This window comes from Glycine soja, chromosome 9 (genome assembly GCF_004193775.1).
Source record: "Glycine soja cultivar W05 chromosome 9, ASM419377v2, whole genome shotgun sequence".
Lineage (NCBI taxonomy): Eukaryota > Viridiplantae > Streptophyta > Magnoliopsida > Fabales > Fabaceae > Glycine > Glycine soja.
This window is the reverse complement of record NC_041010.1, coordinates 2,499,541-2,522,310: the sequence shown is the minus strand read 5'-3', so window position 1 is coordinate 2,522,310 and position 22,770 is coordinate 2,499,541. Positions and strand designations below refer to the sequence as shown.

Genomic DNA, 22,770 nt, shown 5'->3' with positions numbered 1-22,770 from the left:
TAAACATTATTAAATTTAAAAATAAAGATTAAAATATCAATTGAAAGAGACATATTAAAATCTTTAAAACGTTATCATTGAAGAAAAACTTCTAAAAAGTACTCTTATTAAAAAAAAAAAACAGCTTCTAAAACATCTCTTGTTTAAAGTATCTATTTTAAATTATCTATAGCTTCTAGTATTTTAGCATGTAAAATACACATAATAAATATTTGTTTTATATAACTAAAATTTATAATAAATAAATACTTTTGAATATAGAAATCATACTATAATTAAAATTTATCATAAATAAATATTTTAAATATATAAATATATTTTATATTTATGAAAAATAATTTATATTGTAATATAAGATTATTTTAAACTATTAATATTTAATATATATATATATATATTGAAATTGAATTTTAAAATAAATATATAAATGACAATTTCACACAAATAAAAAGTTAAGAAAATAATTCCTAAAAGTGTTTGCATTGAAGAAAAGTTCCTAAAAATAAAGATATTTATGGATATACGTCACTTCCAAACATAAATTGACTCAAATAATTTAGGTTAAATATTTTTGTTTTTAGGTCCAATCAAAATCAATTTATTGAATTTTGTGTTGGATCACAGGTTTTAATATATGAAAAGTTATGTTCGATAAATTAATTGGTAACTGAAAACTAAAAAATAGATTATTAAATTATAAATATTTGATAAAACTAATTATTGAAATAGTTGAAAAATATAAAATGACAAAAAAGTAATAAAACTATTATTTATTTTAAAAAAGTAATTAGGAAAATAGATAAATATATTAAAGATAAAAATGGAAGAAATATAAAAAAAAATTATAAGCTAGAAGCTACTAAAAAAATGTGTTTATTGAATAATTAAACAAGTTTTAAAACTAGAAAAAACTAGAAGTTAACTAAAATGTTTTGTCGAACATAGCCTGAGCTAATTATTTTTAATTAATGATATCATAACTTCAAATTTTATTTTAAAAATATCAATTGAATTATTTGATTTAAGTGGTAGTTGTATTTAATGACACTACTCATCTTTTCAAGGGATAATTTTTTCCACCAACAAGTATAGCTTATCACATTAATAATCTTTACTATAAATAAGGGTATAAAAAAAATTAACAATTAATGCAATTAAAAGTGATCATATGTTTCTTATACTATTTTTTCCTGAATATATGTTTCTTATATCACTATTAAGGAACAATAAAAATGTTCTCATTTGTTTTTTTATATATAGGAATAAAGGTAGTAGTTCTTAATGATACTCTTGTTCATTATAGTTGTTGTTCTAATTTATACAAGGAGAATTATAAAAATATATCTCATTTTGGTGTGTATTTTTTGGTTAGACACTTTTACCCTTACTTTTTATTAAGTAACTACTAGGTCAAATGATTTTTTATAGACCTTATTAGTATTGACTTAACAAAGGAAAAAGTTTTGCAATTAATAAGACTATAAGTGTCTTTGTACATAAAGATGAAGCCAATTGTCTTACTAATACAATATAAGTTCCATTTTATATATAGTTATGCAAATATACACTTGTATGTAGAGTTGGACAAATGGGCTCGAGGCGTGAACCACCCATAAAACCCAGAACCTTGTATATGGGCTTGATTTGTTTAACCTGCTTTAAAAGTGGAAGTCAAAGATGCAATGATTTTAATGGTTTGCAACAAACATTTAGAGACTACCTATAAATACCAAAGAATAAAAACAATAAAACTTCGCTTGTGATCTCTTTTGTTAATATTGTCTCATTCTATTTTAGTGTCTAGACAAAAGACTTGAATCAAATATTGTACACTTACCTTATTGAGGCATTATAGTCATTGATCTTACTATTATATTTTTTTTATAGTGAAAATGATGTAAACTTAAAAGGCTTTGTGTTCAAAGAATATTAGACAATTGCTTAAAGAAACAAGTAAATAAATACTTGTGATTGAGCCTAAAGAGACCTGAGTCAAAGAATACTTGTAGTAATTATTCCACTAGTGGAATCATTGGTAGAGTATTAACGACTGAACATAGTACTAAGTTAGAGCAAACTAATATAGAAATATTTGTTTTCTCATCTTTCCCTACTTTTATAAGTTTGAATATGTTTTCAAACAAGTTTATAAACCTAACAGGTTTTATAGTTTACAGTTTCAAAATTTGAATTTGTACCATAACTCAAGCTAAGCTTTGGGATTTGGTATTCAAATGGCATGGTCATTTGGCTTCATAGAGTAAGTGGTAGAATCTAATTCAAAGTCTACTTATCTTTGGTCTAGCAGGGTTGTGCGCGCGCCTTCTCATGCTTGTTATAAGTTGTTTTCAGTGATCAAATCTTTCAAAAGTTCAGTGATCAGGATGTTCGGAGTCATGCTTTAAGGAAGGGAAACCAAGTTGTTGATGCATGATCAAAGTTTGGCATTTCTATTAATGTTATTTCTATAATTTTTTATATTTTATTTTGTCTTTTATTTATAATGCTGTAAAGGCTAATTTAATCTTGTAGTTCTTAATAATAGTTTATTGTTGTGGCAATAGCCCTTGTTTATATATATAAACAAGGGAGAATTCTTTCGTATGACTGATTTGAAAAATTTATAAAAACACAATTCAATCTCTCTTATTATCTTTTCTTTTGGATAAAAAAAAATCTCTATTTCTTTTTAGTTTCTTACATTAACTACAAGTTAATTACTCACTCTCATGACTTATTTATCTTCCTCCTCTAGTCCCTTTCTCTCTCTTTTATTTTATTTTTAAAAAATGTACAAATTATTTTTTCTACTATATATAGAAGCTAGAAGAATTAAATTTTATGATTTTTATTTGCTTTGTTTTTCTGTAAATAAAATCTCAAAATTCATCTTGTTTATAAAAGAAAATGTTACCCTCATCACTTTACGAATATTTACAACTCAAATAAGAGTATTTCTCATAAAAATACACGTGTTATTGATAAAAAAATATCCAACTATTCTTTAAACCTAATTTAATGAGATAAAAATGAATAAGATAAATTAATCATATATTTTTAAAAATACAACAATTTATTTTATTTTCATGAATCATCACCAAAAAAACTTAATATTCAAATTTAAAACAATTATAAAAAACATAAAAAATTCAATTTAAAATAAACAAAAGGACTAACCAAGGTGAGAAGAAAAATTATTTAATTAATTATTATTTAATAAAATAAAGCAAGAGAAATCTCGTCCCCTCGGAATATGGCTCGAACATTCTCCCCAAGCGGTTACCCCTTCCAAATAGGCAAAATACCAACTTTCATTCAAGCACTTGTAGTTCTTTCTTTCTGTTAGACACAGCAAAACACAAAACATTGTTCGTTTTCATATTCATAGAAAGCTAATTAAGCAAAGTAACACCGAGAGAGGGGTTCGTTAAAACACTGTTATTTGTTAACAGTACTGTTCGTGGCCATGGAAGCAGCTGAGCCTGCCACCGCTCCTCAGTTGGCCCTCGCCGACACAGACATCAACTGGGACAGGTACTTACTCTGTTATTCGCTTCACTTACTTACACTTCAAAGTTCAAACCTGTTTCTTTTATCGGCAAAATGTTAGTTCGTTAGAATATTAGTTTTGTTAGCATAGACGATGGATTGATTGAACCCGCGATCTTTCGTCTCTTTCATTCTCTCTTAACTATTCAAAGTTCAAACCTTTAACTCTATACTGCATTCAGAAAGGTATAGGTATATATGACTTGAACTTGATCACGAACTAAGTTGGTTTTTTTTTTTTTTTTTGTGGGTGTGTGTGAAAATGATATTAGGTTGGATAAAACAAAGTTCCACATGATTGGCGCCATTCTCTTCACCGTTCAATCAGCGCTGCTCCATCCAACGGCGGTGGTGAAGACGCGCATGCAAGTGGCGGCGGGGTCGCGAGGAATGTCGGTGTTCAGTCACATTCTCCGGAGCGACGGCATTCCGGGTATCTTCAGAGGCTTCGGCACTTCCGCCGTCGGTTCGGTGCCCGGTAGGATCCTCGCTCTCACCTCTCTCGAGGTCTCCAAAGACATCATCTTGAAACACACGCAAGGCACTCACATTCCAGAAGCTTCACGCGTCGGCCTCGCCAACGGGGTCGCCGGCATGGTCTCCAACTTGGTTTCTTGTGTCTATTTTGTGCCCTTGGACGTGGTACTTCATTACACGTTACTTTTTTCTTTTTCTTTTGATTGGGTGCTTGTTAAGTTGGTTTATGTTAGTTGGGTCGTGGGGGTTCACCAGAACAAGTTGGAGTACAGGGGTGATGATGTGAAGTGCCACACGGGATGAAAATGAAAAAGTTAGACACCATATAAGTGAGATTTTCACTCATGGATCATGAGTAATTATATATTTGATACCACTCTTTAATCCAAAACCTTAAAACTCAACTCAACTTTCGTGCGTTTCTATTTAATATGAGACTTCACCTTACACTTATATTTCAACAAGATTCAAATCTCACGTGTCATTACCTTTGTCTGTTTCCTTTTACTTAATCATCTTTCATGATGGTTTTGTTTGATGTTTGTTTTTCTAGATTTAGGGGTTTTGTGTCTTTTTTTTTTAATGATTTTTCATGAATGGTTTTGTTTGATGTTTGCTTTTTTAGATTTGTCAGAGGTTGATGGTGCAGGGTCTGCCAGGGACAACGTTTTGTAGAGGGCCGCTTGATGTTGTTCGTAAAGTTGTGGAGGCTGAGGGGTTTCGAGGCTTGTATAGGGGTTTTGGATTAACAGCTCTAACCCAGTCACCTGCTTCTGCACTTTGGTGGGGTTCATATGCTGCCGCACAACACCTCATTTGGAGGTACATCATACATGCTGTGTTCGCTTACTACAATCTACTAAAAGGGTGTTTGGATCATCATATGAAAAGCTTATCATTAGCTTCATTTACAAGCTTATTTTAATGGACAAAACTTGAACTTAAGTGGAGCTCCTTAATGTTTTTCTCTAATCAGAATTGGTGCTGTCTCCATACTTAGCCTAATAAATGTTAGATAGATTATTGAGCTAAAACTCCAATTCTGATTAGAGAACAACATTAAAAGAATTTAAGGAATCACTTCTAAGTTTTTGTCTTATTTTAACAAGCTCACATGTTTATCAAAACAAATTAAGAGTTAAAAGCATTTATAGGAAGGTTATCAATTATAATCTACTTTCATTGGCCAAAACAAGTCCATTTAAGTTTTTCCAAAGGCACCCTAAAGACTCTAAAAGATGTTTCCTTCTTGTGCATGATTGTTGGCTTTTAGGAGTTTGGGCTACAAAGATGATACAGGGAACAAACCTTCACATATGGAAATGGTGACAGTTCAGGCTACTGCTGGGATGGTGGCTGGTGCTTGTTCCTCTGTTATCACTACTCCCATAGATACTGTAAAAACACGTCTTCAGGTATGTGAAATGAAACTCTTGTTTTTAGGATTTTCTGTTGTTAAAGAAGGAAGGGATTTTTAGTAGTTTAAATTGGGGTTGATATTTCTGTCAAGGAATCAGTTGGTGCTTATTTTTTGGAGTGTTTTTTTTTTTTTTTAAACTGTATTATGGTTGTTTTTTATTTGCACCAAGGTTATGGACAACTATGGTTCTGGAAGACCATCAGTACTGAAGACAGCAAAGACTCTCCTTAAGGAAGATGGTTGGTGGGGATTTTACAGGGGGTTTGGACCAAGATTCTTAAACATGTCACTTTATGGAACAACCATGATTGTTACTTATGAACTGATAAGTATGTCTCCTATTGCTTATTTATTTTGGCACCAATACTTTTTTGAGAATGGTTAGGTGATATGAGGAGCCACACGTCCCTTTACTTGGTATATTATTCACATGAAGTGATTTCAGCTTTCTGTTATTTGGGGAAGCTCTTGATCTTTAAGCAAGCATTTGGCTTTAGTGATTTTGTTTGTATGTAACATCATTCATGACTGTCTTCCTCGCCAATGACTCTGTGTGATTCGTGTGCTGAGAATGTTTATTGAATTCTGTGTCAAAAACCTTAGCTGATTGGCTCTAACATATATCTTGTTTTTCATTCTTTCATCTTGCATGTGCTATTATATGCAAAACTGTCTTTGTAATGATCCTGACTCTGAATGACAACATTATCTTTTAGTAACTGGTCTATCCATTCTAAAGAACGTGATGCTTCATTCTTAGTTATAAAGTTAAGCCTTATTTGATTTCTCATTTAAACCCCTTTTGACAGAGAGATTATCAGTTCAATCAAGTCTGAAGTCTTTTACTTAAGAGATGCAACTGCACTGCAAGAGCAGAGACAGAGATTCAACACATTTCGTTTTAGCATGTCTAGCTTGTGTTCAGGAACAACCTATTGATGGATACGTTCAACCTCAAGCAAAGGCCTGATCAGTCTACCCTTTTCTCAAAGATGTGGCTCCTTTTCTATATTTTTATTAACAACATAACTTTTGCTTCTTTAGAGCTGCTACACCGGAATTCTTGTTTCTTTTGTGATTTGTTTTGAGTATTTGGGTGGGGTGGAATATAACTATTTAAGTCATAAGTGCTTCTGAGAGCTTCTCTACAGAAAATATAGAACTTTTTTTGGTAGAGAAGTTTTGAAAAGCTCTTAAAAGCATTCTACCTTTGTATCCAAACAGCGCTGGCATTACTTGTAGTACACAGCCCAAAAAATCCGGGCAATTTTGCAGATAATGTAGGATTCCTGATGGAACAGATTTAATGTCTTCCCTTGTCATTATAATCCTGTCAAGTTCTTTTTGACATTATAATTCGTTGTTCATTTTCAAATTGAACAATATATATGCATTGCTAGAATTCTATAGGCATATTACATAAAGTAACGTTGTGTATTTTCAAATTCTGTTTCGGGTTTATTTTCAAATAATAAATTGCATAGCAAATGCTCTCCAAATTCGTTGTTTATTTTCAAATTCTGTTTGGGGTTCTCATAACCTTAAATAAAATGGCTAATGTTGTTCTGCATCCTTAAACTTGATAAACTAGAAAAGTAGAGCTAGGCTAAGGTAAACGGTTCACAACATAATAGAGTCCAATTCATACAATGTGAATTAATCAAACTTTTTTGTGCAGCCAGAACTTTTCTTTATTATTTGAAAAATATTACACTAGCTTTTCTTATATATTATATTAAGCTAACTTTTTAATTGTTCGATAAACGTTACATTGTGTTCCTTATAAGGGAGTTGATGTAAACCTTTAAAAAAGAAATGTTTGTGCAATCTCGTGAAACTTAATGGATGTTAATACAATTTATTCTTTTAAATTAGTTTTACTAACTTCTAAAATAGAAGAGTTGGATCATGAATGTCATTGAAAAGAAACTGTACTAGACAAAAACAAATGAAACTATACATTATAGTTGAATACTAATTATTTTGAGTTAAATTAAATGTAAAAAAATAATTAAATTAAATATATTAGGTCAATTTCCTTAAGAGAGGATTGTTTGATGCTTATTTTTTCTTTCTAGGAAGAATTTAACTCGTTAAAAAAAATAAATAGAGCTGGGGAGAGTTTTGTTTGCCCGGTACAGCCCAAATAGGTGGATAAGTCCAAAAAATTCACTCCCTCACACTTATTTCCGATTTTGGCGTTACCTTTTTTTAGAAAGAGTGTGTTGTTTTTTTCTTTTCCTGAATCTACATCTCGGTGGACTTCTCTCTCTTCTCGTTCTAATCATGTGAGTTTGTCTCTTTTTTGAAATATGAATTCAATTCCTTTCATATATTTCTCGTTTATTGTTTGTAATGTATTCAATTTGAATTTGTGTATAAGATTTCATCGTATTGATCAAAGCATGGTCCCATTTTGAAATAAATTTCTTTATATGTTAATGATTTCCGGTTGTGACTCGATTGAATTTTCTTGTAAGGAACTGAATCACTTATTAGCAGATCTATGAATCGGGCTTCCGTGATGTATAATGTTGATTATATAATTCATGTTACATTCATTCTTAAGATTTTTTAATCATAAAGAATTATTCACTCAAGGGAGCAAATCACTTTTTTAAGTTTATTTATCGTTCTAAAAGTAAGAGAGAATTTAGATTTAGCATTTGCAATTCTTCCCTATGTAAAACTCTCAAGCATTGTAAATCATGGATTTTTTGGTTTTCCGTGATCACTTAGGTTGACATTAATAAGTATCGCTTTCGAGAGGGGAAATTATTATATGAATCAAGTCCAGTACACGGCCATAGTTCTATCAATCTCCACATGATATATAACTGTGTTTTTTAGTTTATAATGAAATTCGATTGAGTATCAAGTAGAGATTGATGGGAACCATGATAATTTTTAATTCAAGACTATCTAGTAATTTCTCCTCCCACCTTAGCTGGTGTTATGTGTAAGTTTTGCTGGTAGAACTTACAATAAGGCACTTCATAGGAAAATATGAATTTGGAATAACACCAGTTACTACAAATAATATTGCCTATCATTATCATGTTCATAAAATTTTAAGTTAATTCAAAATTATTTTACTATTATGATGTCTATCCTAGATCTTGCATTTGATGCCTAACTCCTCCACTTTGGGGTTATTGTAATGGCAGATAATGGGGTTGTCCTTTGGCAAGCTTTTCTCAAAACTCTGCGCTAAGAAAGAGATGCGAATTCTCATGGTTGGTCTTGATGCTGCTGGTAAAACCACAATATTGTATAAACTCAAGTTAGGGGAGATTGTCACCACCATTCCTACTATTGGTATGTTTTCCTTTCAATCTTTTGTGATGCATGGAAATACTCACCAAAGTTTAAACTATTCAAGAATTTGTATTGTTGTTTTTCATGCTTTATTTTTCCTATCATGTTTACATGATTATCTATATACAGGATTTAACGTGGAGACTGTGGAGTATAAGAACATTAGCTTCACTGTGTGGGATGTTGGTGGTCAGGATAAGGTGATCATTGGTTGAATCATATGTCAAATTCTCTCTCATTTAATTTTTTGAGTGCTTTTGAACTTTGACATTAGCTTCACTAGTTAACTGTGATAAAAAAGTTTGTCCAACACTTCCCATTTTATCTTACAGCCATAAAATGTTGTAATTCGCATCATAAAAGTGGTATTGTAGAATAGTAGAAGTTCTAGAATTTAGAATTCTGTATAAGGATATATAGTTAGTCCAATTCCTGCACAAGAAACCAACCCTCCAGTTAGAAAAAGTGACATGAAAGATTGTATAAATCGTAAAAGTATGAAACAGTAAGTGTTATGCTTGAGCTGCAAGGATGCCCCATTTGTGTGAGAGAGTGTTTACATGGGTAAGGCTTCTTGCAAGATCATGATGGCACTCTGAAATTAAACGCTAGAGTTATATATTCTTGTACAAGTGATTGCTAGATTACATTAAACTATGATTTGCTACTTTCTTAAAGTACATAATTGTGGTTCATGTATGTCAGGAACCTTACTAGTTACTACCCGATTTTTTAAATTTAGCATTTGCTGTCGTGGGTCTAGATAAACTTCTAAAAAAGTACTTACAAGAAGAAAATAAGATAAAATGAATTAAGTTTCTCTCACAAGTTAAATGAAGGAACCTGCATAAGCTAATTTTAACTTGTGAGAGAGGTTTAATTTATTTTAACTTCTTATTTTCTTCTCCTACAAGTAAAAATTTATTGAAAGCCTTAATCTATTTCTATCAACAATGATGATGCAAGAAGTAACTAGTAATTCAGTAACAAGGGGTTGGTTTCAGATTCGACCATTGTGGAGACACTACTTCCAAAACACACAAGGGCTTATTTTTGTGGTTGACAGCAATGATCGCGACCGTGTTGGCGAGGCTAAAGACGAGTTACACAGGATGCTGAATGAGGTATTTTTGTACATACATGTATGTATGCATAAAAACTTCCCTGCTAATTTGATTTTTCGTTTCCATGAACAGGACGAACTAAGAGATGCTGTGTTGCTTGTTTTTGCAAACAAGCAAGATCTTCCCAATGCAATGAATGCTGCTGAAATAACTGATAGACTTGGCCTAAACTCTCTGCGCCAGCGCCACTGGTAAATTAAGTACTCAAACTATGACATACTAATTACTAACCTTTGTCTATACAAAAAAGTACTCAAACTATGACACACTAATCAGTCCTTAATACGTGTCTTTTTTTTTTCAGGTATATTCAAAGTACGTGTGCTACTTCTGGTGAAGGTCTATACGAGGGACTAGACTGGCTTTCAAATAACATTTCAGGCAAGGCTTCCTTCAAATGATAGAATTGTGTTCGTCTACATCAAGATTTGTTGGCGTCAGTGCTGTTGTAGTTTTATGATCTTTTATTACCCTTGGTGTGTTGTCTTGTTCTTCTTCCTGTCTAATCTGATTTCAATTCAAATAAATACTATTGATATGCATTCCTAATATTTATTTTTTTAATTAATGACATCTTGATGTACATTACCTTCTTGTTCCATGCAATAGACACTAAGTTTTACCTTACGTGTATTGTATTGTTTAATATAACATTATCAATAACATTGGGATAATATTAAGAAAGATGGTAGAAAATCCTACTAAGTGATTAAGCATGCGTGTTGGGTTAAAAATCCTACTAAGATGGCGCCATTATACAAATCATGAGAGGTAGAGTTAAAAAATGGGAGAAAATTAAAAAAAGAAAGGAATGATTTAAAGATTAATAACTTAGTTTGTGTATTATTTGGTGAAAGATTACTAGTTTGTGAATACTAACACCTTATTATGAGTCATTGTGACGTGCCTTGATCCATTGAACCATCTCACTGTAAACAGACAAACGACAAGACATGTTTCAAATTGGTAGGAACAAATGCAATTAATTTGTACATCTAGGTGATGAGAAACTTTATAGATCTAATTAATTTTCTTAGGATTGTATTTGCTGTTGAACTAACATTCTGAGAAGGGACTCTTACTTAATTTTAAGTCAATTTGACTCAAATCAATGGGAAGCTCAATCATTAGTTGAATTAAATCATTGAATTGATTTTGATTTTCAAAGGAAAACTTTGACTAAGTTCAGTTTAAGCTCTCTAATTCAAATCTGGAAGACTCCGCCTTGGTGTTAAGTAAATTAAAACATGTTCACAGAAATTTCTTTCTTTTACGTTTTTTCAATTATCTCTGGTCAAACCATCATCACCATCAATCAATCATTATTATTCTTCAATTCCTAGGCTTTGTTTGCTTCCCACTGCTTTATTTTATTCTAGATTTTTTCCTTGGTTTCTATACTTCAAACTAGGTTGTTACCTTGGTAGGGTTTGGATTGTTTTTGTCATTTTTATACTTTTCTATTTTTTTTATTTTTCTATTTCTTTAAATAATGAAATGTAACTAACAAGATTTTTTTATTTGTACATGTGTAATTTAAAAAAATTTGCCCACTTAAAAAATAGATATTACGCTAGTAAGATGAATTGTTTTAAAATGAATATAATGTAAGAAAATATAAGAAATAAAAAAGAGAAAATAAATTAATATTAATCTTATTTCTTTAATTCTTTATTTTTTTTATATTATTCACGATAAAAAGAGAAAATAGATATTATTCTCGTAATACTTGGGTATTTTGTTACATATGGTGATATTATTTTTTGTGTGATAACGTTATAAACTATTTATTGTTCCCATTATAATTTTTTTTGGATCCGTCGCTAAAATTTAATTATATTTCTTGAGATGAATTTTGTTTTTTAATAAGTGTAATGTGAAATGGAAAAGAAAGTCTCCAAGTTTTAAAACATTACATTGAACAACAAAGGAGGGGCAAATTAAATGTAGTGTGTTCTGTGTTAGTTTGTCTACAATATTTTAATTTTTTTAGTCGATCGTACAATATTTTAATATATATATATATATATATATATATATATATATATATATATATATATAAAATATTTTGAGAAGGAAGAATAACACATGCATGTATGTTTTATTATCCACGCGTGTAAATGCTACTAAAATCTACACTGTAGTACTGTAGTTATAGTACGTATTATAATGTAATGCAATAATATAAATATTGCCCCGGCGCCCTCAAATCTCTCTTCTATGATATATTTCATCGCTATTTATTGTGTGTCATTATTCTTGTGATAAAATAAAGTGTAAATCAACCAAAGTATGAGTTCAACAACTGTAAAATAAAATATTTAGATGACTAGTTAGTTAGTTGAGCTAGTGTAATTGACATGACTTTTGAGTAAATATAGGATAGTAGTCTTCCAACCAAAACATAAAATAGTAGGACATGTATCATAAGAAATTTCTCCATTATCAATGTTATGATAAATCTGTATGAATATCTTCTATTAGAATGTCACTCATACAATGATAATACCTATTTTTTACTTTATTTTTAATATTTTCAAAATATATATATATATATATATATATATATATATATATATATATATATATATATATATATAATCATGACTATCCAGCTTCTCACCAAGCACAATTAATCACTATTGATTCACTCTCAATTCTCTCAAATTTCTCACCATATACAAAACACAACACATTGTCCTGAACTAATCTTAAACCCTTGAATTTAAAATTTAAATATTTTAATACATTAAATTAAAGATAAAGGTATCTAGATATTGTATTACAAAGTTGTGATTCTCCATGAACATTAACATGATTTATTTTATGTTGAGAGGATCAATGTAATTTTTGTAAAGTTAGATGTAATTATTTTCTTTGAATACTATTATTATATTTAAATAATAAAAAATATAATCATTATATTTTTTATTTGATGTAATATCAAGAAAAATAATGAAGAATAAATACATTATTAATGTTTTTTTTTACAAGAACAAACCTAAATATTACTATTTCTTTCACTTTTAAATATATTCTCAAAATATAATATTGTCATACTAAAAAATTTAAAAATAAAAATATTTATACATTACATTAAAACAACAATAATCATATATAATATTATGTATAATTATCATTTTTTAATATTTAAATAATGATAAAATATTTCAACCATGGCTTGCCAACTAATGAAACAAATTAAACCTTTTTTCCCATATCAACAAACCATTAACATTTGATACCAAGACGGACTACCTATTTCAATTGCTGTGCTTTCTTAAATTGCATACCTATACCAGGTTCAAGTTTAGATGGATATTTGCGGAGTTGATTATCCCTCTCGAAAACGAAGATTTGAAGTGGTATAATTTACTGAGTACTCGGTATAACTCACGCATTCGTGTACAAACCTGCAGACGAAGTAACACGAATATCTCCGGTAGTCCGTCTATTTCCATCAGCCGGCCAGTGGGAGCGAGAAGTTTGGGATATGTTTGGTGTTTCTTCCATCAATCATCCAGATCTCCGCCGTATATCAACAGATTATGCTTTCCAGGGTCATCCATGAGTGGAGATGTAGAAGTAAGCTATGATGACTCAGAGGAACGTGTGTTTTCTGACCCCATTGAGATGACCCAAGAATTTCGCTATGTGAGAACACACGAAAAGATTACCTGGAGTGAGTGTCAATAAAATGGATGCGTGTGTGAGAGGAAGTAATTGGAGGTTGGGTTTTCTCACAGCCTTGGTGTGATTGCCATGGCGAGCATCAAATTTCAGCCTTGGTATGATTAGCACCAGAGTACGGAAAACATAGTGAAGTGGCTTCACGGTATGGAATTGTCGTAGCAAAGTATGAAATTTTAGATATGAAATTCGGCAACGTGTTTAGGACCGTTATGGAGGCACGTGAGGATGGTGGTGAGAGTGTTGAGAAGTTTCAAGCACTTATATATTTTGTTCTTGTTGTATCTTCAATATCTTGCATTGTGTCTTGACTGTTGTGTTTTTTTATTTGTGCAGTGATGTTGAGGAGTGCATGTAAAATATCAAAATTTACCACTAATCATAAATATTAGTGGTAAATTTTACTTCTTTTTTACTTCAATATCTGCATTTTACCATTTAGTGTGTGTTGACTACTGTGTTTTAGACAAGGTGAGAGAAATGAGAAATATTAAATTTCATGTGTAGGATTTTTTCATATGCAATGATAGATATTTACTAGGTAAAAGGTTTTTCACACCTGCAACATCAGTGACGATCTTTGAAAATTATCTTAAAAAAATTTGGGATGATACTTTTGTGATTAAAAGGATTCGTGATTTATTATGTTTGTTTGTTTTGTAGAGCAAATGTTGTGTTGTTTTCTCTAGAACCAATTACTCCTTAAATTTCGTTCTCAATCATTGAATTGCTAACTCGATCCGTAAATCTTTGTTATCAATGGAGTTGCTCACGCCCTAGAAGGGTGGCTCCAAATTATCCTTGTTTAAGTGTTTAGCAATGTTCCATCATGTAATGCTCAAATGATTATGAATGAAATAGCATAACTCAATCTCCATAAAAAAAAATTCATTTTAAAATGATAAAGTATAGTGTGTAGCCGTATAACTTGAGACAAAATAAATGACTATTCCTCCACCATGGAACAAGAAGTTTACACCCTTGTACATTTTTTCAAATTTCCTGTTGTCACGGTTAAAGTCTAGGGTTACTCACGAGTCAGAATGTCTGGTACAATGCGATGAACCATGCGACAATACCTGCGTATGGAGGACATGAAATATGATGGAAATGATTCACAAAAGGAGATAAACACAACACAGGTAGAAATGTAACATACCATTGTTTCGACCTCAGCCTAAAAAATTCTCCAGCATAAACCGTATACATGCATGTTTTGATGAAGTAACATCCCAATCCTTCCTTCGACATCTTGTACATTAGTGCAACATTTTCCTCAGAAATATCCTACAAGATGAGGGTTGGTGAGCCATTAGGTCAAATTAAGTCGCTAAGAAGCTTTCTACAAGAGCAAAAGAATAGCATATTCGCAAATACTCTTAAGGTGGTCCAGAAGATACTGATCTGCAGCTCTCCAGAGGTCCTCAGCAATATCCAAATTGACATTTACTGTTCCAGTGTATATATACCTGGAAGTGCCAATCGAAAATAAATTCATAAACAAGACATATTATTATATGAGGAAGATCAACTTACTCCTGATTACGATCAGATAATGAGTTATGAGAACGAGAAATAACTCTAAAAGAGGTCTTGGGGGTAAGGTAATCCTCCTCTTATTATATTATTAAAAAAAAAAAAACAGACAAAAGAGATAGCAGAAAATGCACCTCATCATCAGTTCAAAGACACCCCATTTAATATTTGGAATCACTATATTTTTTAAGATCCCACCATACAGAAATCTTAAGTTTCTAGACGAGGAGGACAAGTCACAAGCGAAGGTAAAGGGCACCATGGCGGGAAATGACAACAATGTTAACATGTTAATTATTAAAAGTCAACTTACTACATACATAGATAGTAAACTATAATTAGTAATACTAGAAAGTAAAAAGAATCATTGTCAAGGGGTCATCTTACTTGATTGAGTAGGGTGTGTGATGAAAAATCTCTTTACCTACTGTGTCTTCGATTTCTACAGGTTAAACGAAAAAGAAGATGAAATAACAATTTGAAAAGCAATCCTGACATAGACAGTTGATTCTTACAAAGTAAAACAAACAATAGTATTACATGCAGCACAAACTAAAACAAACAATATATTTAATTTAAGTCCTTCTCAGGTGAATAAATAAAATCAAAATTAAGGTTCGGATTAAAAGCCAAAGAAAAAATAACTAAAAGATATAGTAGTACGCTACGAAGAAAACGCAATCCAATTATTCTCGGCCACAATTTTCTCCTTAATTTTTTATCGGTAAAATCGAGTGAGCTAGCTACTTAAGACAAGGCGAGCGAAGTAACCGGGAAAATAGAGATTAAGAAATGTAGTGTGAAAAATTGAAAACCCGAACCTCGTTCATTCATCGACCCGAACTAAACCGATGCTCTAAGCTCAGAAATTAAAGAGTGAAAGAGAGAATTGAATTAAGTAAAAAAAATGAACATAGAAAATAAAGATCTAATATGCAACAAAAAGCAGAGAGATAGGTCGAAGATCGAACCTCGAAGTGTTGAATTGAAGAGAGAGAGCGAGAGAGAAATTCCTCCGAATGTTCGAAACCGCTAAAAAGCGAACGGAGGGATGGAAGGTGAGGTATATATATATATATATATAAAATGTAAACATTGTTATTATGTGGAAATTCCTCAGTTGGCGAAATAAATCATTAAAAGAAGGATAAATACTGATTTTAGTTCATAACCGTGACAAATTGATTTCCTAAAATATATAAATTTAAATATAGTCTCATAATATTGCATGCAAAAATTATAAAAAATTGGTTCTATTATTAAATTTATGAAATTATTTTATCATTAAATTATACTATTTAAAGGTCAATTTAATAATAAATTATATTTTTTAAGGATCAATTTAAAATAAAATTGTAAAATTTATGAATTAATTTGTGATAAATTTGTTCATAAAATTAATTTGTTATATTTTTTATACATTCAAAAATTAAATTTAAATTTTTAATTTTTATATTATCAAATTTTCACCATTTCAGACTTTGAACCTCAGTCTCACTCATAACCAAAATTAATTTATTGTATTTAGGCTTGAAAAGTGGTGTAAGACTGTAAGAGCTTGTGGTTCTGGACAGACTTGAGTTGAATTTGGTTGTGGTGTTTAAGAATAATACAATCCCAAGCCTACACATGCACTCCACAATTCCCTCATTGACCCATCCAAATATTTATAAAAAAAAAACATATGTACTTTATATATTTCTTAATTAAGGAGATTATTATTTTTGATACGAAAAAGAAAACTTACCATGGTGAGAGACAAACAAGATCTATGCATAAGCGTTCCTAGCTTTTTCAAGTGCCCTATCTCCCTCGACATCATGAAATCCCCTGTGAACCTCTGCACCGAACTCACCTACAACCGCTTCAACATCCAACGCTGGCTCGACGACGGCAACAACACCTGCCCTGCCACCATGCAACTCCTCCCAACCAAACACTTCATTCCCAATTGCACTCTCCAAAACCTCATCCAGATCTGCTCCGATTCGCTTCGTCGTCAAACCGCTTTCGAACCACTCATTTCCTGTGACCAAGTCATCCCAATCGTCACCAACTTGAAAACCAACTCAGACTCCCTTCGGTTCGCTTCGCTCGCCAAACTACTCCACTTCGCCAAAGATTCTCACCAGAACAAATCCTTCCTCGCCAAAATAGAAGGCTTTGTGGATCAACTCGTTCGATTCCTCGACAATGTCGATGGCGGAGTAACCGCGGGAACTAGTGTTAAATTTCTCGAACGAGTAGTTATCGTGTTAGGTTTGGTTCTCGAGAGCGTCGAGTCGCGAGGAATTGAAAAACTCTATTCTGAAAGGAAAGAGACAGAGCTTAGATTCTCTGCTTTTAATTCTCCAATGAGGAAGCCCTGATTCGAAAATTGCCTCCGCTAGGGTTCTGCAGTTCATAGTCGTCGACGCGGATACAAAGATTTCAATCGCCGAGAAGCAAGGCGTGGTGGCCGAGTTGCTGAAATCGGCCTCGCCGGAGAAAGATCTGGCGCTGATAGAGGCCGCACTGACGAGCCTGATGGCGATTTCGGTGCCGAAGCGAAACAAACTGAAGCTGGTGAACCTCAGAGCAGTGAAGGCGATGAAGAGGCTGATGGGTGTTCAACCTTGTATTCGAGACCAAGGCTAGTCTCCTACGAACAAGAAGAAGATAAAAATGATATGCTGGATAATTGTCTGCCTCATTTATAACGCGAAAAGGGCATTTATAGTGAATAATTGGTTGTACATAGGCTTAAGATTAGCCAACACATGGCTGTCACTGTGCTATTAATTACAAATAGACTGAGTAACAAAATTACATGCATTACAGGCATGAAAAAAAAAAGAAATGCTACTACACGCACTACTAACGACTTCGTCATCACAATCGGTGCACGACTAACGGTTTTGTTATCACGATTTACGCTAAAGTTCTTCTTTCTCCTTTACTGGGTGGTGTAGTCCTCCAAGTAGTTTGGCCTCTGCGTGTTCCTTCTAGGACAGGCATGTGGGGTCGTAACAATACCCATGTCCGGTAAAGTCACCTTGTCTTCAAGGTGAAAAGTTTCGCAGAGTGTGGTCCATGATTCTCATGAGGTATCCTCTGGTGGAAGGCCATGCCATTAAACAAGAACGAGTAGTGAAGGAGGAACTTGAGTAGTATCCCACTTCATTGCTAGAATGACCATTGGCTCGATCAATGGATGATTATCACTCGCACGAGGTGGTAAAGGGTCGATGGTGTTGGGAAGTGGTCCATGGTGAGGTTTGAGGATTGAACAATGGAAGACATTGTGGATTTTGGATGATGGTGGAAGTGCCAAGCGGTAAGCTACGGTACCGATAAGTTCAGTGATTTGAAAGGGCCCGTAGTAACGTTTGGACAATTTGTGAAAGGTGGAACCTGCTAAGGAAGTTTGGCGGTAAGGTCGGAGTTTCACGTGACCCAATCTTTGACATTGTAAGAAATGTCACGGCATTTGGAGTCGGCCTGAGTTTTCATTGTTTGTTGCGCCTTTCTAAAGCGAGCTTGTAGGGATGCTGAGAGGTCCTGGCGAGCGGTTAGCAAGTGATCAACAACTTTAATTGGCAATGACCGGTATGTAAGTAGTGAGGGAAGGTGGATGGTGAAGAGCTCGCACCAGAAATGTCCCACAAAAATAGGGTCACGGTCTAAAACTAAACTTCGAGGGAACCCATGTAATTTGCAGACCATATTTATGAATAAGGAGGCAACCTTGCTTGCCGTATAAGTGGATGGGAGCGCCCCAAAATGAGCACCCTTGGTGAAGCGATCCATGACGACAAGTATGGTTGTGTAACCTTGGGAAGAAGGTAGGCAAGTGATAAAATCTAAAGAGAGATCCTTCCATGGGGACGCTGGTATCGGTAAGGGTTGAAGGAGACCCGCTGGACGTTTGGGTTCGTATTTGATTTGTTGGCATGTGAGGCATTGCCAAACAAAATTACGAACGTCACTACCCATAGTAGACCAGGAGAAGTTGGCCTGGAGTTTGTGTAGAGTCTTTGTAAAGCCTATATGGTTGCCGATAAGAGTTACATGAAACTCTGCGATGAGGGAAGACCGAAAAGGATGGTCAGGGTCTAACCAGATTTTAATTTTGAAAAAGATGAGGTCATCTTGGAGCCTCTAATCTGGGTTTGGGTTGGAACCTGAAATGAGGTGGTTAATAGTGTTGTGTGCCGCTTTGTTAGTGCGCATGTAAGCACAAATAACATCAAGGAATATGGGATGGGGCATGGACAAAATAAAATATTGTGTCGTTTGAGGGATACAGGATAAAGCATCAGCTACAACGTTGGCGGATTTGTATTGGATTGAATAGTCGTATCCAAGCAGCTTCGACAAATAGACCTATTGTTCCGACGTCTGGATGACCTGGTTCATTAGCTCACGTAAGCTCTTGTGGTCAGTGAGGATGGTGAACTTGTGCCCTAACAAGTATTGGCGCCACTTGGGCACAATTGTGGTAATGGCATGAAGTTCCCTAACGTATGTGGAGGCACGTTGTAAGCGGGGGCAGAATGCCTGGCTGAAGAAGGTCAGTGGGTGTCCATGTTGCATGAGAACGACACCCATAGCTACACTTGATGCATCAGTTTCTAAGGTGAATCGGGCGTTGAAATCAGGAAATGCAAGGACTGGTGCATGAGTTATGGCCTGTTTGAGTTTGTCGAAAGTCGATTGGGCCTCGACATGCCAGTGAAAGTTATCCTTCTGCAACAACGCCATCAAGGGGGCGGTGATGGTGGCATAGTTCTTAACGAACTTATGGTAGAAGCCGGTGAGACCGAGAAAGCCGTGGAGAGAGGTGGTATTAGTGGAAGTAGGCCACTAAACCATCGCGTGTATCTTAGTCGGGTCGGGTTCAACCCCTGAACTGAAAACGATGTGACCCAAGTATTCCAGCCTCTGTTGAGCGAATGAGCACTTGGACTCCTTCAGATAAAACTGATTTTGAGTCAAGCACATAAAGACCTGTTCGAGGTGAAGGATGTGATCGGCAAGGCACGAGCTATAAACGAGGATGTCATCAAAAAACACCGTGATGAAATGATGGATGAATGGTTTCAATAGCTCATTCATGCTAACCTGAAAGGTTGAAAGGGCATTGCAGAGGCCGAATGGCATAACTTTGTACTTGTAGTGCCCTAGGTGAATTCAGAAAGCAGTATTGGCGATGTCATTATCTGCCATGAGAATTTGGTGAAAACCTAGCCGGAGATCAAGCTTGGAAAACCAGGAAGCCTTGCCCAATTCATCCAATAGTTCATCAATCGTGGGCATGGGAAAACAGTCCTTCACCGTCGTCGAGTTGAGGGTGCGATAGTCAACACAAAACCGCTAGCTTCCGTCCTTCTTCTTCACCAATAAAACCGATGAGGAGAAAGGGTTGTGGCTGAGTTGGATAAAATCGACAGAGAGCATTTCATTCACTTGGTGCTCGATTTCGGTCTTCTGAAAATATGGGTAGCGATATGGCCTAATATTGATTGGTCAGAGTTGGGAAGAAGGTGTATTTGGTGGGAGATGAGGCAATGGATGGGAATCAAAGTCATCGTCGTCGGCAATCAACAAGAAAAACCGAGCACGACAACGATGGGAGGGTGCTCACTTGTCGCCACAGTTATAGCACAGCCCCAATTCTCATTTACGGGCCATTTCTTCCGGTGTAAGACGCAGAACCTAAGGTTTTGGGTTGGGTAGGGGGTTGGTGGGTGTGGTGGTGGGTGGGTTCGGTAAAAAAAGAGGGAGAGAAGGAGGGGTAGACGAGTTTGGAGGTGGCCAGGGGCGATATGAACGACGATGGTCCTCCAACTTGTCCTTTTGTAGTTTGGCAAGGGAAGTGGCTTGTGGAAGGGAAAGAGGTTGCAGGGCTTGTACCTCACGACGGAGCTCCAGACTGAGACCAGAAACAAAGCAACTGAGTAGCGAAGGGGGGGACAAACCGACGATGCGGTTGGCCAACCTTTCGAACTCGAGTAGGTAGTCATTGACAAAGTTGGGTTGGGTGAGTTTAAACAATGCACCTTTCGGGTCGTCATAGAAGGTTGGAGCGAAGCGGGTTTCGAGCGCCTAAAGGAGATTAGACCAAGAGGTGACAAGGCCGTTACGATGCATCCATTGATAGCAACTTAACGCGGGGCCATCCATGTAGAAGGAGGCAACGATGATTCATTCCTCTTTCGGTGTGTGATGATAGTCGAAAAATTGGGAGATCTTGAAGATCCATCCCATGACATCGTGGCCATCGAAACACAGAACCTCGAGCTTGAGGGAGTGGCGGGATGCATGAGAATGGGCGGTGGGGGAGGGTGGTGTGGTTGTGTTTGGTGGTTTTGGATCTGGTGTTATGTTCGGCCATTGGGGTGATGGTTGAACGTTGTCGACAGGTCGAACCAATGATGGGTGTTCAGCCTTGTATTGGAGACCAAGGCTAGTCTCCTACGAACAAGAAGAAGATAAAAAGGATATGCTGGATAATTGTCTGCCTCATTTATTATGCGAAAGTGCATTTATAGCCAATAATTGGTTGTACATAGGCTTAGGATCAACCAACACGTGGTTGTCACTGCGCTATTAATTACAAATAGACTGAGTAACAGAATTACGTGCATTACATGCGTGAAAAAAAAAGAAATGCCACTACACGCACTACTAACGGCTTCGTCATCACGATCAGCGCACAACTAACGGTTTTGTTATCACAATTTGCGCTGAAGTTCTTCTTTCTCCTTTACTGGGTGGTGTAGTCCTCCAAGTAGTTTGGCCTCTGCGTGTTCCTTCTAGGACTTGCATGTGGGGTTGTAACAGAGGCTGTTGACGGAGGTGAATTTGGGCGCGGCGGCGATGGAGAAGGTGCTGGAAATTGTGGAGACGGCGTTGTCGACGAGGAAGGGGAGGAGAGAGATTTGCGAGGACGCGACGGAGTGCGTGGCGGCGGTGCTGAGCAAGGTTTTGAAGGTGTCGAGAGGGGTGACGGAGCACGCGGTGACGACGCTGTGGAGTGTGTTACCTGTTCCGTGATCGCAAGGTGCAGGAAGCGGTGACGCAGAACAATGGCTTAACCAAGATTCTGTTGCTAATGCAAAGCAATTGCGCGCCGCATGTGCAACAAATGTGCACCGATTTGCTTAAGATTTTTCGGGTGAACTCCAAGTCTTGCCTTTCCTTCTACGACACCAAAACCACGCATATAATGCCATTTTGACACTCTCCCTCAGTCACACGTAGTAATTATAATGCTTGTCAAATGTAAATCAAACCAAATTTTGTTTGGTACAGATTTAAAAAAAATCAATATCACAAAAGGAAATATTCATTTCAAGCTCCGTATCGTATTCATTTCCTTCTTTCTTTCTTTCAACCTTCTTGCACGGTTAGGTTGCTAAATGCTAAAGTCATAAACAAAAATGGTACCATATTTGGGTAATTCTATGAAAATACGTTTAGTGCCAATTGTGACGAAGGATCGATGATTCTTTTGCTGTATAAGGTGAATCTCAATGGTCTTGCACTCTTACTAATGTGTGCAATGGGCCGAATAGCTTTTCCTCTTCTACAGTGATAGAAAAATATTTTGTACTAAAAAAAGAGTGTGGTTTCGGTAGCTGCGACTGCTATCTGTATCCAAATCCGGAAGAA

General features: G+C 34.8%; 2 protein-coding genes, 1 long non-coding RNA gene and 1 pseudogene across 5 annotated transcripts; 3 read left to right on the top strand and 1 right to left on the bottom strand.

Annotated features, from left to right (window-relative positions):
• Positions 1–3,254: 3,254 nt before the first annotated feature.
• LOC114367414 (solute carrier family 25 member 44-like) lies at positions 3,255–6,802 on the top strand. 2 transcript variants are annotated; one of them, XM_028324593.1, is made up of 6 exons: positions 3,255–3,534; positions 3,822–4,191; positions 4,676–4,848; positions 5,300–5,441; positions 5,616–5,775; positions 6,256–6,802. In XM_028324593.1, exons 1-6 carry the CDS (start codon positions 3,467–3,469, stop codon positions 6,294–6,296), a joined length of 954 nt encoding a protein of 317 aa, XP_028180394.1. In that variant the 5' UTR covers positions 3,255–3,466; the 3' UTR covers positions 6,297–6,802. The 2 variants fall into 2 exon arrangements, with proteins under 2 accessions (XP_028180394.1, XP_028180393.1); XM_028324592.1 differs by having other exon boundaries at positions 4,652–4,848.
• A 781-nt stretch (positions 6,803–7,583) lies between these two features.
• Positions 7,584–10,515, top strand: LOC114367372 (ADP-ribosylation factor 1-like). Its single transcript, XM_028324539.1, has 6 exons — positions 7,584–7,734; positions 8,614–8,764; positions 8,894–8,964; positions 9,769–9,888; positions 9,961–10,079; positions 10,193–10,515. Exons 2-6 carry the CDS (start codon positions 8,617–8,619, stop codon positions 10,287–10,289), a joined length of 555 nt encoding a protein of 184 aa, XP_028180340.1. The 5' UTR covers positions 7,584–7,734; positions 8,614–8,616; the 3' UTR covers positions 10,290–10,515.
• A 3,873-nt stretch (positions 10,516–14,388) lies between these two features.
• LOC114367485 lies at positions 14,389–16,163 on the bottom strand. 2 transcript variants are annotated; one of them, XR_003657221.1, is made up of 6 exons: positions 16,086–16,163; positions 15,502–15,556; positions 15,249–15,332; positions 14,956–15,047; positions 14,738–14,865; positions 14,389–14,657 (listed from the first exon to the last, which is right to left on the bottom strand). It is a non-coding gene; the product is annotated as an uncharacterized LOC114367485 (long non-coding RNA). The 2 variants fall into 2 exon arrangements; XR_003657220.1 differs by lacking the exon at positions 15,249–15,332.
• A 699-nt stretch (positions 16,164–16,862) lies between these two features.
• LOC114366852 lies at positions 16,863–22,459 on the top strand (annotated as a pseudogene).
• Positions 22,460–22,770: the final 311 nt, after the last annotated feature.

What these genes read in the sequence shown, in the direction of transcription:
- LOC114367414 (XM_028324592.1), top strand. Translation starts at nt 3,467, where the DNA reads ATGGAAGCAGCTGAGCCTGCCACCGCTCCTCAGTTGGCCCTCGCCGAC. An exon ending in CTGTAAAAACACGTCTTCAG is followed by an intron (nt 5,442 to 5,615) that starts GTATGTGAAATG and finishes ATTTGCACCAAG; the next exon opens with GTTATGGACAACTATGGTTC. An exon ending in TGTTACTTATGAACTGATAA is followed by an intron (nt 5,776 to 6,255) that starts GTATGTCTCCTA and finishes CCCTTTTGACAG; the next exon opens with AGAGATTATCAGTTCAATCA.
- LOC114367372 (XM_028324539.1), top strand. Translation starts at nt 8,617, where the DNA reads ATGGGGTTGTCCTTTGGCAAGCTTTTCTCAAAACTCTGCGCTAAGAAA. An exon ending in CACCACCATTCCTACTATTG is followed by an intron (nt 8,765 to 8,893) that starts GTATGTTTTCCT and finishes ATCTATATACAG; the next exon opens with GATTTAACGTGGAGACTGTG. An exon ending in ATGTTGGTGGTCAGGATAAG is followed by an intron (nt 8,965 to 9,768) that starts GTGATCATTGGT and finishes GGTTGGTTTCAG; the next exon opens with ATTCGACCATTGTGGAGACA.